This window comes from Myxine glutinosa, chromosome 4, assembly GCF_964187855.1.
Source record: "Myxine glutinosa chromosome 4, kmMyxGlut1.1, whole genome shotgun sequence".
NCBI classification, from domain to species: domain Eukaryota; kingdom Metazoa; phylum Chordata; class Myxini; order Myxiniformes; family Myxinidae; genus Myxine; species Myxine glutinosa.
Window position 1 is genome coordinate 149,310,387 of NC_136264.1, and position 14,739 is coordinate 149,325,125.

Here is a 14,739-nt window from a genome sequence, read left to right on the forward strand (position 1 = left end):
ATAAACAAAGATGACAGTTTATAGCTGGGTCGGGATTTGAACCCAGGGATGTGTTCCATCACCAATCAGCTTGCTATCGCTTGCCAAGCCAACCGTTCCGTTAGAGTGCTTGCTTGGGTACGTAAGCCGCTTGGTAAACGCTCTGCAAGCTGCTTGGTAATGGAACGCACCCATGGGTAAACAGGTTAGAGTGTGCGTACCTTTCTCGGATTCTTAGCCATCCTGTCATCAGCCTCGAAGTATTTATCTATATGGAGCCAGTTTACCCACGTTTCTCATAAAGTGACATCATAAACACCCTCACGATCCCATTGGCTGTGTGAGTGAATGTGATGAACAATTACAATACAGGAAGCTCCGCTACTGTACAATCGATTTAATGGAGATCCAATCAGCTGATCCACATTTACTCGATAACGGGAAAGTTTACATAGAAAGAAGTTGCAGATTCTTTATATATTCGAAGCACGATAATTATTATTACTATTAGAGATTGGGAAATTGTGACGGTGGCGACGTTGTTAATTCGTCTTGCAATTTGCAAATAAGTGAAACCAAATTAAGGGACACGTAATTGTAACTAATTGCCTTTACGGAATTAAGCCATTTGCTGTTGTGTTGGATGTAAAGACTCGGAGCTAAATTAATTTAGATGAAGATCGTTCAATGGGATTGAGAAATTTGAGAAGAGCACCAGCGGTGGATCTGATGCTCGGCTCGGCACGGCTCGGCACGGCTCGGCACGGCTCGGCTTGCTTTCACTCGACTTGGCACGGTTCGGTTTCCCACGGCTCCGCTCGGGGATATAATTTGTAGCAGAGGCACGTGGAAGTACATGCTCGCTATTTCCCCGAAGGAGTGAGCGCGTGTTCACACGTACGGCGTTGTGACGCCGTCGCGGGGCGCCTTCGTGACGCGACGACGTTACACGTGACGTCACTCGGCTCTTTTTAGTCGCGTTGCGCGGCGTGCGGCGCATGCGTAGTGCGGGCTGGGCTAATCTATCCCACAGGCTTTGGATGGTCACGTTCAGAAGGGCTTCAAATTTAACACGTAAATTACGGTGAAAACGCGCAGCATCCCACCTGTCCTATTTGCTTGGCATTTCCCTCTGCTCTCCGAAGCGTGGTAAGCACATGGTAAAGAAAATGCAATTTACTCTCCTCTTCTCAATGCTTTAAGCTTAAGGTGTGGTTGAATTGTGAGAACTTTACAACAGGTAATCGCCGGCGTCAGGTTTTGTTTGTCTTTTTTTTTTTAAAGAGCGAATTGTATACGATCAGCTATTATAACTACATCGTTAAAATAATCGAATACATTTCCATATTTCAGCGCTGTTTGTAACCACATCACACAATTATTTTCTTCGTATTGATCGTTAACGAATTCCTGATCGATAAGTAATATTTCAATTGAAGATGCTTTTTAACATCGATTGGTGGGGATCGAGTGCTGCTTGGTAGAGTAGTATAACTATGTGTACATGTACGAGGATTGCAGACATTGTGCACGGGATTACATGATACCTGTCTCTCCTTTGACTCACAGACAGGTATTACGAGCAGGTAACTGGCCGGGCTCGGATGCCATGCTAGTAATACGATTCGTGGGAGAGCTGGCCCATGAAATATGCAATAGCAAGTTCGGAGCAAGGGGAAGGTGGCTGCAGCTTTACAAAAGATATTATTTTGATCATTGTTAGATCTTTTTCATGAGATGGACATAAAAAGTAGTTATTATCTATATAATAATAGCGTAAGGACTCGACTTTGTTCTCCCTTTTACGCCGCACCCAGTGACCCGATGCCCACGGCACTAATGGATTTACGATCTACGAACCGCGCTCTTTGTTTATCACGTACAGCCATACTCGAAAAATCTGAATTAGCCGACTTTGGGGCCCAAAAGCATCCGATTAACGGCCGATACGACGCCATCTTGCGACGCCATCGTATTGGCGTCTGCTGGGCGAAGGCGAAGCAAGCCGTCCGCTGATTGGACAGTCGAGTGGTGTGAACATGGGTGGTGTGAACCAAATGGTCTTTTTATTCCCTTGAACATTTGAAATTAGGATATATAATGAAACGTCTTTATCGTCATTTTAATAAAGTTAAATGGAGTGACGTTGCGATACTCGGGGTGCATTGCATAAATCCTCGTAACTCAGAGAGGTGTAGCAGGTGGCGAGACGTAAGGAAGCTTAAAGATTACGAGCTGAAACAGACGAACGATATGTCAATCCCTTTCTACACCGAACGGCAATAAAAGTATGAGAGCGGGAAGGCATGGCCTGAGCACTTCGAGCAGAGAGGACTGATTGGACTTAACTTAAAGAGAAAAAATTGGAGCTTAACGGAAGAAGAAGATCCCATGAGCGCTCCCTATGCCATCCATAATGGTACACTATCCATACACCACATCCTCCCTTCCGTGGATGTTCCACGGGTTTCGGCTAGTTAATATTATTATTAATAATAATAATAATAATTTCCACACTGGTGTGGTTTAGTTGTCCAGCATGGCAGTTGAAAAGCAATGGGAATTCGAGACCGTCTATTTATTTATTAACTCGAAAGTGAACTTTTACTTGCGAAATCATCGTTTGGGTGATGGATGTTTGTGTCTGTGGGATTCACATATTCAGGATTCGGGATTGGGAAACCTGACACTTCGAAGTTGCAGCACTTGTATCGTGAAAGGGGGTTAACCTGGTAAGGTCTGATTTGGTGCAAACCTCGACAAATCACAGAATATGCCAAAGATTGCTTCAGGGAGGAGGAACCCTACTTTTGTGACATCTGTTCATTATACATAATGCCATGTTTACACATGTACTTTGTGAATTACATGCATGTGATCAATGTCATTGGGAGAACTTTGCGTCCGAGGCCATGTTTTCCGAGAAACTGGTGTTCCCTTCTCCCCCACCGTCTCGGTGTGACTCGACCTCCACTTTAATCGATATGCTACCACAGGAGCTTGGATCATCGCACCTGGTTCGGCGTGGGCCCATTCTGGGTTTGTGGGGGTCCTGGTAATTCCGCGGCAGATTATGCAGCCCAGGACTTTATGAAAGTGCAGTGTGAGAGGGCGTTGGGGAGTTGTCGGAGTACAAATATGCTGAGTTGGTGACCTAGATCTATATATCTGTATGTCTATCATGGCAACATGGTATGAGCATTTCCTTCATTAAGAGCACCTGAATCACGGATTCACAAGCGAGCTTGTCCCACCTCTCCTGAATGCCACAGTGCTATCAGTGTGCTCACCATTCCCACCAACAATTTTTCAGTCCTTCCTTTATCCCTGCTCTGTTTATTTATTTGCTCATTCCTCCACCATTCCCAGACCTTCCTTTGCTTCATATAGATTTGTGGCAATAGTGGGGTATAATCTTTTTTCTTTTCTTTTTTTTTTAACTTTTCATTGAGTCCACGTTTTATGTTGGCCCTTTGTCGTGGCTCCAGTGAGATTATCACCTCGTAGTCTTTGTGTTAAGTATTTATCTATACCTATAAAAGGCAAAAAATCTCTGTTTTATGCACGGCCACATCTTTTAATTTACAAACTCAAGTCGGGGTACAAATAAAACTTTGTGTGGGGGGTAACATAGGCTATGTGGCTGTGGCCTCACAGGGTTTAAGGTGTGGCTGAATTGTGAGAACTTTACAACAGGGAGATCAGGGGGGCATAATTCTCTATAGCTATGTAAATGTGTACCACCACCTGGTGGTGGTCATGGCAGAGGGTATTACAATTCCATTTTTACCTGGGCATCGCTGAGGTTGAAGTACACTCTTCACGGGTAAATTAATTTTGACAAACAGGACGACTAATTGGTCCTTCAGCAAAGTGACTGATAGGCTCTGCTAGTTTCATATAACTCTGCATATTATTAGGATTTTTATTATCTCTATTATTTAAATTAAACTGTCGAATCATAATGTGGGGATGTGTTCCTTGATTTGCCATTGAGGGTGTCTGTTAGCAGAAACTTGTTTATGGGTGTTCTGGTCTATTGGCACCAACCGTTCGATTATAGGCCTATAAAAGTCAGCAACGCTCACATCCAGAGACAGTTAGCCTGGGACTAGCAGAAAGAGTCGAGCACACAGCTAATGAGCACAGGGTAGCCAGGATGCCCTGCCAGCAGCAGAGCCACACAGCCCAGTGCAGAGGACATGCGGAGAGCCAGCCAGGGTCGCGGAGACCCAGGGGCGACATCGTCCCAGGAATGGGTGTGAAGCCGTGCCACCACCATGACGTCTCCAGACTAGCCTGCACCACCCTCCCAGATCCTCACAGGAAAGACCATGTACTGTACAAACATTCACACTTATGTCGATTCCCCTGTGCTTCCGGTGTTCCCGATCGAGTCTGCCTGTGCTAAGATTAACCTTAAGAATAGCTGTAAACTGTTAGTCCACCTAAGCCTGCCGTCCAGTTGTCTCTGCATTTATATTGTCGTTTTCGCTTGCTGTGCCCCTAACCCTATTATTTATACAATTTGTTTCTGTTAAAACTACTCGCTGTGTATTATGAGCCGTCGCCTCGTCCTCCAGCATGATCAAAATCCAGTAAACTATACGCTGAAACAGCCACACGGTCAAATTAATTTAAAAAAATGTAAGCACACCACCACACAGGTCACTGAGCGTGCACAAAACGCCTCTACTCAGTCTTGGGAAGTCATCTCCAACAGTCTCGCTTCGCCCATTGGGGAGCCGAGTCCATTGAAATATTTATTTGGCCATTGTTGACAGAAGTTGATGGAATTTTCACAAGAGGAAAAAACGAGCTTTGAATGACATGATATTAACTATTCATTAAATTAGTCACATTGGGAATGCCGGCAACTGCTGTAGAAAACATGCTGAGCAAGAACACCAGTGGGGCCGATTAGTCAACAACATGGATCTCCAGAATGCTGACAAGTGACCAAAAACATGATAGTGGCAAATAGATAACGTGCTTTATGTTGTTTTAAAATCTAGGCTCATAGGGGAGCGACATCGATTGTAAATAAAAGGACCATGTCTGTCCGTCAATGTCCTATTTCCTCTCTTACTACTTAACATATCATCACCAAACTTCGTTGACAAAATTAATAGTCTTGCAATTCTGCTCTCAACATCTCCATTTACTTGCAACTCCTCCACTTATTTTATGCGGCCCAGTTAAATAGCCTTTTCCCGGTGTTCGCCATGCTGGATGATGGCACAGGATTCTAGTGGGTAGCACTTCCGGCACTATTCCATCAGTTGTTCTGTGTTAAGGTTGTTCTCTGGTGCTCCCGTCATACCAAATCCCTTTGTACCACCCGTCCTTGACGGATATATCCGCTAGTTAAAAACATAAGATAAACCTGTGAGGTTGAAAATATATCTGAGTGGTGTGTACATTCCACTTCCTCTGAAGACACACACACACATATATATATATATATATATATATATATATATATATATATATATATATAATAATCAGGAAGTAAAAGGAAGCATTCAAATGAAGAGCACATGTTTTAAGAGGGATAATAATAATAATAATAATACTGTAATAATATTGGATGAAAACAGAAAACTCACAGTGACAAGACAAGATCATGCATGGAAATTGTTAATAAAGAAAATGCTGCATGAGATGCACAAAGTGGCAGCTTCAAAGACGTCAAAATATATTGCCCCAAAGTGCAGTGCCACAGCATTGGAATAATGACCAGTTTGGGAATTGGAATAATGATCACTGGCTCAGAGAGACATGGATGGAGGATCGAGAATAGGTTCTTAGCCAGGTTGTAATTCAGGATGAGATTTGTAAAACTTTACAGTGAATTTGAATCGGAACTGCAAGTGTGGTCTGGCAGTACTAAATCTCACCTTCACCTTTTGGAATGATAACAGGTGTGTAATTTTTCTGGGAAGATGAGTCGCGCAACATGTTGGTATAAAATATTATAACAGTTGCGCGTCTTCAACGACGGTGACGTTGCCCGTGGATATGAAAAGATCTCACGGCGAACTTGCTGTCAAGATTGGATGAGCGATCCTCTCAGTGATCCACCTTTAAAGCCCGCCTAACGGCTTAATATGCCTATTTTGCTATACACGATGGAGCCCCCTCCTGATCACCCCACAGGTTATCATTCACAAGAAAGGATTTATAAACAATTAGAAGAGCTTATCCATCGCCTCGCTGATGAACCAGTTGGTCGTCATCTCTTGCTGCCAGAGTGAGGGGGGATGGGAGAGGGGGAGAGGGGGAGAGGGGGAGAGGGGGGAGGGAGGGGAAGGTGGAGAGAAATACTGCATATACATCTTTTCAGGGGGAGGGGGGCTTTGACAGGCTCCTCCATTTTGAGGGGTGGGGTGAGAAGGGAAGGAGGACAAATTTACCCATGCAAGGAGTGCTTCAACCTTAGAGTTGCCCAGGTAAAGAATTTAATTGTAACAAGTCAGGAGACGACAATGGTTCACGAGGGAGCGGTATTCTTCGGTTCGATTTCGAAAATTCGGTTCCATTCCGCCAACTTTGAAAATTTGACCTTTATGACCTTGAAATGTCAAAACGTAGGTTACTGACCTTGAAATGAGATAGAAAATAATGTATAATCATTTATGAGGTTAGTTAGCTACACAATACCGAAATTTCGGTTCGATTCCGACAACTTTGACACTGACCTTTGTGACCTTCAAAGGTCGAGGATTCTGAAATTTGTTGGAAAACTTGTATTTCATGATGTATGTGATAATATAAGATCATGTATGACATTTCACCCTATCAGGAAGCGAACAATGTAAAAAAAACCATCAAAAATCGACTTTTCTAAATTTTGTGACCTTGTGACCTTGACCTTGGGGCAAAAATGAAAAATCGAGCTCCATGGGGCTAGACACATGACATTGGCCTAACCAAATATCGAAACCCCTGTCAGATTCCACCAACTCCCTCGGAGAAGATGTAGCTTGAAATCGATTACCCCCTAAAAAGACATCTTTTTCTGGCGTGGCTCCGCCCACAATACGCCCACTCTAGGCAGGACACAACTAGATCATGATATCAACCTCACACCCAAGTTTCATCAAGATCTGATATCATCGGGTAGTTATGCTGTGGACAGACACAGACACACACAGACGCGCACACATGACGAATATAGTGGTCACTTGATAACTCGTGAATCAATACCCTTTGCCACCAGCAGCAGGTGGCGCTGCACAGTACACATTTACATAGATAATTTATGCCCCCCACCCCCCCCCCCCCACACCCCTGTGTGAGGCCGTCGTCACAAAGCTTATGTTACCCCCCCACAAAAACTTGTATTTGTACTCCTAGTTTGGAGTTTGTAACTTAAAAGATGTGGTTGTGCATAAGGAACAAAGGCAGGCAGACAGCCACAGAGACAATGGTGTTTATATATTATATACATACATACATGATGGGGGAGGGGGAGGAAGAACCTGGCTGCACAGCGGCGATTGCAAACAGTAATGAACGCATAATAAACCAAGCATCCACAGAACCACTGGTTTAACAAGTACCCCCTTAGCTCTTTCATTTGGGGAAACAAGGGACTGAGAAAGGAGGTTTTACAAGATAGAGATGGAGAAGACCTGCTCCATGTGTGATACTCATTCATGTGGTGTCAGTCTTTGTTTGGGTTTAGTAGACCGGATCAGGCTTGGACACGCTGGGACCCGGTGCAGGTACCAGCCATGTTCACCACAGAACTCGAGAAGAAATGCCATGTAAGGACAGTTAACGGGGGAGGTTCAATAATGTAGGGAGAGAGGTAGGGCATCGACACAGACACTTGAGCAGAGGATTAGATCTTTCTAAACACGTGCTCGACACATTTTATTATTTACAGGAATTGCAAGGCAGTTATTCTAACATGTACTCTGAAATAACTATTCTAATGTATCCCCAATTTGCCTCCAAGACCATGTCCGTTACAATGTGTTTGATCTCTTCAAATCGCCTTTTGGTCACAGTTTGTTGGTGTTGTGTAAATAACTGCAATTGCCCTTTTGGGTGAAGACTGTGCCATGAGGCTTTTGAAACTGGCAGTCTTTTGTTCTCTTCTTACCCAAACAATGTGGGATTATGTCGGCTAAAATATTTATGAAACGAACTCGTGGGCAGTGCAAACGCAAAGTGGTCGTTTTTCTTGCAAATAATCCTTTCTTTATTATGACATGATGTTGTAATGTTGCTATTAGTCATTCTCTGCCAGTCCTAGCTCTATACCCCTGAGTAGGTGAAAAGCATTCCATCGGTCAAGAAGAGAGCCTAGTATATTATACTTGTTACCGGATTGTACATTTTCCTTTGCAGGATGGTCCAAATGTCCTTTTTACCTACTATCCATCCCCCTATGTATTACTTTATATATTTTATATATTACCTCCACCACCAAAAGGTGGATGGAAGTTGTGTTTTTACCTGTGTGTCTGTCGGTCTGTCCGTTTGTCTGTGAGCAAGATATCTCAAAAAGTTGTGGACGGATTCGGACGAACTTGGTGGAGAGGTTGTGTATGTGACAAAGAAGACGTGATTCAATATTGGTGAAGATTCGAATCCGGATCCAGATCAGAGAATTTTAAGTGATTCTTCACCATTGAGTGATCGGGCTAAAACCAACATTTAGGACTATATCTCAAAAAGTTGTGAACGGTTTGGGACAAAACTTGGTGGACAGGTTGGGTGTGTGACAAGGACGAAGTGTTTCGATTTTGGTGAAGATCTGAATATGGATTCGGACACGAGAATTATTTAATTTTTCGGTGGATACAACACATAAACTGTTCAGCCTGGCGGAGGTTTGCGCTCTACCGAGTGCCGTTCTAGTTTAATTTGTGTGTGGCATCTTGTCAGGCCATGTGCTCACTGTCGACTATCATAAAAAGCTGCTGCACAATGTACACGTCGCCGTCATACTCGCCTACCTGTAACAAAAGGCAGAATGTTACTTTTAAGCAGGGAGTAACAAGATTAGTACCATCCTGGAAACTTGGCTGCACTATGATCAGCAAAACCGTTTACTGTCCAAATTTAAAATATCAAAAATTGAGCCTATCCAAACTTAACATGTCCACCTTGTACAATTCATCCACACCTCCATCCAACTCCTTCCCATCGCTGGCTGGCTTGATGAGCTGAACTGTAGGCAGGATTCGCATTGCCAGGTGACTTGATTCCTTCCACTAGCATACTTTGGGATTCACTACAAAAGCATCTAGTCTTGTGAGAAGGTGACCTTCAGGCTGGGGTTTCCGTCGACTCCTTTCCAATAGTCGTGAACGCATTGGCTCGATTTGAAGTGCGTGGGAAATCTGGTGGGCCTTCGTGGGGCGATCAAATAATTTTACGTTTATTGTTGGTGGAGGAGAAAATAAAAAAAACTCCAACAAAGTGTACAGTTTGATCGACCCGTCAAAGTCCTTCTGCTAGCCTTGATGCAAGGCAGCTTTATGTACATTCCAGGTAACACGATGCAGTCGTGTGATAATTTGTCGTAACATGATTCGATATGTAATGCTGAACTGGCTTTCATCTTCTGATAGAAGCCCGCGTTGTAAGGTGAGCTTGATTATCGTTTTGTCTTTGACCTGTCCTTTTATTCACCTGCGTTGGCTTGGAGTCGTGCTCTCACCAATCTGTATGCAGCCCTGTATCTGGCTTGCTTTCTGCACTTTTACCACCATAAGTCTGTTTTCTTGTCCCTTTTTTTTTTTTTTTTTTTTTGTCCCTTTGCTTTTTGTCCCTTTTTCTTGTCCCTTTGCTTTTAGGAGTGGCAGGAAACGCTCAGGTGGTAGTGTGTGCTTGCCATTGGTCTCGAGCATGGATTTGATCCTCGACAGGCTCGTATTTGGCTAAAAACTGCCGTTCTAGTTCGGTGGTTGTGGAGGCCGACACTGTATATCGACACACTCGCAAAAGCCAATATCCACATACATAAGCTAGGCCAAATGAGTTTGACTTTGTATGTTGATTTCCTTTTGATCTCTCCTGCAGTGCAAATGACAAATACAGCTCACATTTCACGAGATGATCTTGAAGATCTCGAGGAAGCTTTCAAAAAGATTGGTACAGCCAACCCTCTGTTGTATCCTCATATGCACAGTCAAATCTTGTTTTTAAGGAATACTCATGATGATGTTAATGGTTGGCACCTTTGATGGACAATTGTGTTTTGATTAACAAATGAGACAATAGAGACATGTATAATTATTTTTTTATTAATCCAATAGAAATCGCTTGAGACATTTTGCTCAATCAACTATGTAAAATGCTTTTAGAGTCAACTCGAGTACACTATTATAACCAAATGGGAACTGCAGGCCAAATGTATGCCATGTCTTATTCTTTCATATGCAGCACATGGATGTGGGGGTGCAGTTATTTTTGCTGGGGGTGCAGTTATTCTGCTGATGCAGTGCCCCGTGTAACGCAGAGCAGGAATTGAGGAATTTGGCCTGGCTGCTGGCGATTTTTTTTCTTTTTTTTTTCTTTCTTCTTGTATACAAGATCGAGGCCACTAAAGGTGGTTTATACAAGATCGAGGCTCGTGAAAGAGCGAACATTAATCACACACACAAACCGACACATAAAACAAATAACATCGGGAGCGGTAGACAAGATGGGGAGAGGGGGAAGGACACAAACACAACATTTGAGAGCAGGGACCGAGAGACATGGAGACATCGAGAGATCTGTTGGAGGGAGAGGGCTTTGGGGGGGGAGGCATGGGAAGGGGGGGTGGGAGAGGTATAAAACATATCGACACTGCCAGGACTTCCAGGAAAGAAGTTGGAATTTCAAACAAGGTGGATCTGGGGTGAATTAGTGGGGGTAGAAAAGATCAAGGTTTTGGATGGGGGAAGATAAGAGATGGTGGTGAACAGCTGTTTTAAAGACATGGAGGGAGGAGTGGGATTGAAGGGAGTGTGGGAGTTTGTTCCAGAGGCGGGAGAAAAGAGGAATGAAAGAGTGAAGGTGAGCAGAGAGCCGAGATTTCGGCAGTTTAACCATCAGAGGGTTGCTGGCAGATCTTGTGCGACCTGTAGGAATATTTGGGGGACAGAGCACAGAGAGAGCTGGGGGAGCAAGGCCGGAGAGGAGTCGGTAGAAGACAAAGACCACCTACCTGCCTGCGGTGAGTGAGTGAAAGGCCCTCAGAGATAGCTTCATCACGGGAGATTCCAATGATTCTGAAAGCTTTGGTTTCAACAGCGTGAAGCCGAGCTAGGTGCGAGGCAGGAGCACCAGCCCATAGGGGAGAACAGTATTCCATTGAGCTGCGGATGAAAGCCTTGTATATGGTGAGGAGCTCAGGTGTGCCTAGGAAGGACTTCGCACGACAGAGGATGGCCAGTCGGCGACTGGCTTTGGAGGCCAGCTTGGAAATGTGGTTTTCCCAAGAAAGATCATGGCAGATAGTGAGACCCAAAAGCTTGAGCGACAGAACTTCTTGGAGAGGATTGTTGAGAAAGTAGATGGGAGGGTTGTCCAGTCGATCTTTTCGGAGAGACCCAGTAAGAGTGTGAGATTTGTCAGGATTGAAAGACATGTTCCACTTGTTTGACCAGTCTGTGATTTTGTCCAGGTCTTCAGAGAGTGAGGAGGCTGCAGACTGCCGATCTGAGGGAAGAGGAATGGAGCGGCAGAGAGTGGAGTCATCAGCAAAGAGATAGAGAGGATTTTCCAGAGAGTCGGAGAGGTCATTGATAAAGACCAGAAGAAGCACAGGGCCCAGCACACTGCCTTGGGGAACTCCAGCCTGAACAGGAAGGGGAGATGAGAGAAATCCATTCAGGACCACACGTTGACTACGACCAGAGAGGAAGTCCGCAAGCCATGCATGGAGATTTCCATGGTTGCCTACTCTTCGCAAAGGAAATTGTGGGGTCTTTAATGTCCAACTAATGCTGACAGACGAGACACCCAGTTTTTTAATGTCCATTTGACGAATGGCACACGCTCATGAATGGCCCTTCCTGCGAAACACCAGGATGACAGTTTATAGTTGGGCCGAGATCCGAACCTGGGTTAGACAGTTCAGAGTCTAGTGTGCATACTCTACCAATGTCACAAATAAGCTGTGAATATGGCAAGGTGTGGATTACCGGCAAATATATATTTTTACGATCCGCCCCATGGTATGTTTTGCTTCTATGCTCTGAATCCCTAGGGCCACTTGTTTTGGTTTTTTTTGCATTTTTGGGGGTACGGGAGCATCACATATCATTGTAACAAACTCTCCTGTACTCATATCCTAACTTATATTTGTGCCTCCACCTCAGCTACTAATCTCATGAATGGCCCTCCTTTTAATTTTGACCCTGACCATTTTCACCCTTGTGCCACTTGACATAAGATTCATTTGGAAACTTCACAGCACTGGTTGAATTAAATGGCCCAAGTGGAGCACAAATCACTTTTACAACTGCTGATTGTGGTTACTTGAAGCCAGATTAGGTTTTGGATTTTCAAAGGCTGGATGAGGTCCAAAGTATTTGTATTTATTTTGGCTCGAAAGACAATGGTAGAGTGCTTTGCATTTTAAAATGGGAATAGTCTTAGGAGTTGGTTTATGGCTTTGTGGTTACTGTTGCTATCCCCCGTCCGCACCTCTGCCCACCCAACCCCATTCTTCCAGGAGAAAGACCCCATTGCATTAAGCATCCTTAAGGAAAGATTTGAGGATTTACTTTAATATTTCCTTAAGTTTCCCCTTAAGGACATCCTTCATTTGAGGATGGTTGCATATACGAATAGTCCTTGAGTGTTTCCTTATAACCTTCCTTAAACTCATGGGAGCATCCCCTTACCCTACCCACCCCCTAGTTTGTATACCCCTGGTCTATGATTTAACCTTTTTTTTTTTTTTTTGCCTGGGGGAGGGAGGAGAAGAAGTAATGAGTTGGTTTCGGTACCCTAAAATCTGTCTGTGAATGTCTGTCTCTGCTTGTCCTTGGATAGACCTCGATGGCAGTGGATATATCAATGACTATGAGTTGCAGGACCTCCTGCGGGAGGCTCGTATACCTCTACCAGGATACAGGGTGCGGGAGATTTTGGAGCAGTTCATGGCCGTGGCGGACTCGGACAAAGACTGCCGCATCAGTTTTGATGAGTTCATCGGAGTGAGTGAGGATCAAGAAATGTAGATGGAAGTAAAGGGATTTGTGCAATTAACTAGGGGAGGCTTGGGAAGAGGTTGACTCTAATCAAAAGGAGACGGTGTTTTGGAAAAAAAAACTAACAGGTTGAACATGAGCTGAGAATTGGTCTTGAATAATGTTTTGGAATTTGGAGAAAAAGAAATCTTCCTCTCCCTCAGATCTTTCATGAACTGAAGAACAGTGAAGTGAGTAAGAGTTTCCGACAGGCCATCAACAAGAAACAGGGACTTTGTGCTGTTGGTGGCATGTCATCTGTATCTACGGCGGGAACCCAACATTCATACTCTGGTAACCTCAGTGTTAGGTTTTTTTTTTAATTTCCATCCTGGAAATCCCTGTTGTAAAGATGCCAAGTTGTCACGAATCAACAGGGTGCTGCCTCGGTTGTTGTTGCAGAGGAAGAGAAGGTTGCTTTTGTGAATTGGATCAACAGGATGCTCGAAAATGACCCTGACTGCAGTCATTTGCTGCCAATGAATCCTGCCTCAGATGATCTGTTCCGTATGGTTCAGGATGGTATCATATTGTGGTCAGCACATTTATTTTCCTTCATTCGTGTTGTTGCTTCAAAAATGCACTTGTACCGCAACACTACTTGCGCTTGCAAGGTTATCTTATGCTACCTTTGGGCAAACTAAGCATCAATACAGCTACGTTTTGAAACGGATGGTCAGCTTTTAAATGATTTTCATCAAATGCACAAACAAAAGGAAAACTGCTTTAATCTGACTTGCTGGAAAAGCACCTTGCAGTTAAAGCTTCTTTTTTTCTTTTTTTCTTCTTCTTCTTCTTCTTCTTCTTTGTCAAGCCTCGTGGAAGAGCTAGAACACAGAACGGATCAGGACGTAGAAAGGGAAAAGCAGAAAAAAGGCGTGGGGAGGTGGTGACACCATCGGCAGGATTGTGAGACAAAGTAGCTGATAAGGAATATGGTGAAGAAGGAGGGCTAGGAAAGGACACTGGATGAACAACATGGATACAGCAACAAACTCTGTCACAGAAGTGGAAGGAAAATGGGAAACTTGGAAAGATATGGGCTTTTGGAGAGTTAATGGTGTGTGTAAAAAAAAAAAAAAAAAAAAAAAAAAAAATTGTTGTGAATGGAGGATGACCTGAGATGGTGGTAAACGGCTGTATTGAAGCTCTGGGGGAGGAGGGGTGGGTGGGTGGAGGAATAGTGAGATTGAAGAAACTGAGGAAGTTGGTTCCATAGGTGGGGGAAAAAAAAGAGTAATTAATTGGTGGAGGTGAGCAATCAGTTTGGATTTTGGGAGATTCACCAGAAAAGGTTTACTGGTATATATGGCATGTGCCCTGCAGAAACTTGGGGGAGACAGCATGGAAAGGGCAGACTGTGCATGAACAGAAAGGATGCGGTAGAAGCCAGAGGGACCACTGACCTGTCTGTGATGTGAAAGTGATAGACCAAGAGATTCAGCCTCATCATGGGAGATTCCAATGATGTTGAGGGCCTTGGTTTACGCGTCAAACTTGGCACGGTGTGAGGCAGTGACACCAGCCCAGAGGGGAGAGTAGTACTCCATCAAGT

General features: G+C 44.1%; 1 protein-coding gene across 2 annotated transcripts in view; it reads left to right on the forward strand.

Annotated features, from left to right (window-relative positions):
• The first annotated feature begins 369 nt into the window (after positions 1-369).
• The window catches only part of LOC137425374 (plastin-3), a 32,441-nt gene continuing 18,071 nt past the window's right edge, over positions 370-14,739 (forward strand). Inside the window, exons 1-5 of one of the 2 annotated variants that reach the window (XM_068113755.2) lie at positions 370-1,128; positions 10,021-10,092; positions 12,988-13,151; positions 13,349-13,478; positions 13,587-13,719. In XM_068113755.2, the coding sequence (XP_067969856.1) occupies positions 10,026-10,092; positions 12,988-13,151; positions 13,349-13,478; positions 13,587-13,719 (494 nt within the window). In that variant the 5' untranslated portion in view covers positions 370-1,128; positions 10,021-10,025. Of the gene's footprint in view, positions 1,140-10,020; positions 10,093-12,987; positions 13,152-13,348; positions 13,479-13,586; positions 13,720-14,739 lie in introns of both variants that reach the window. The other variant, XM_068113756.2, reaches the window with a different exon arrangement.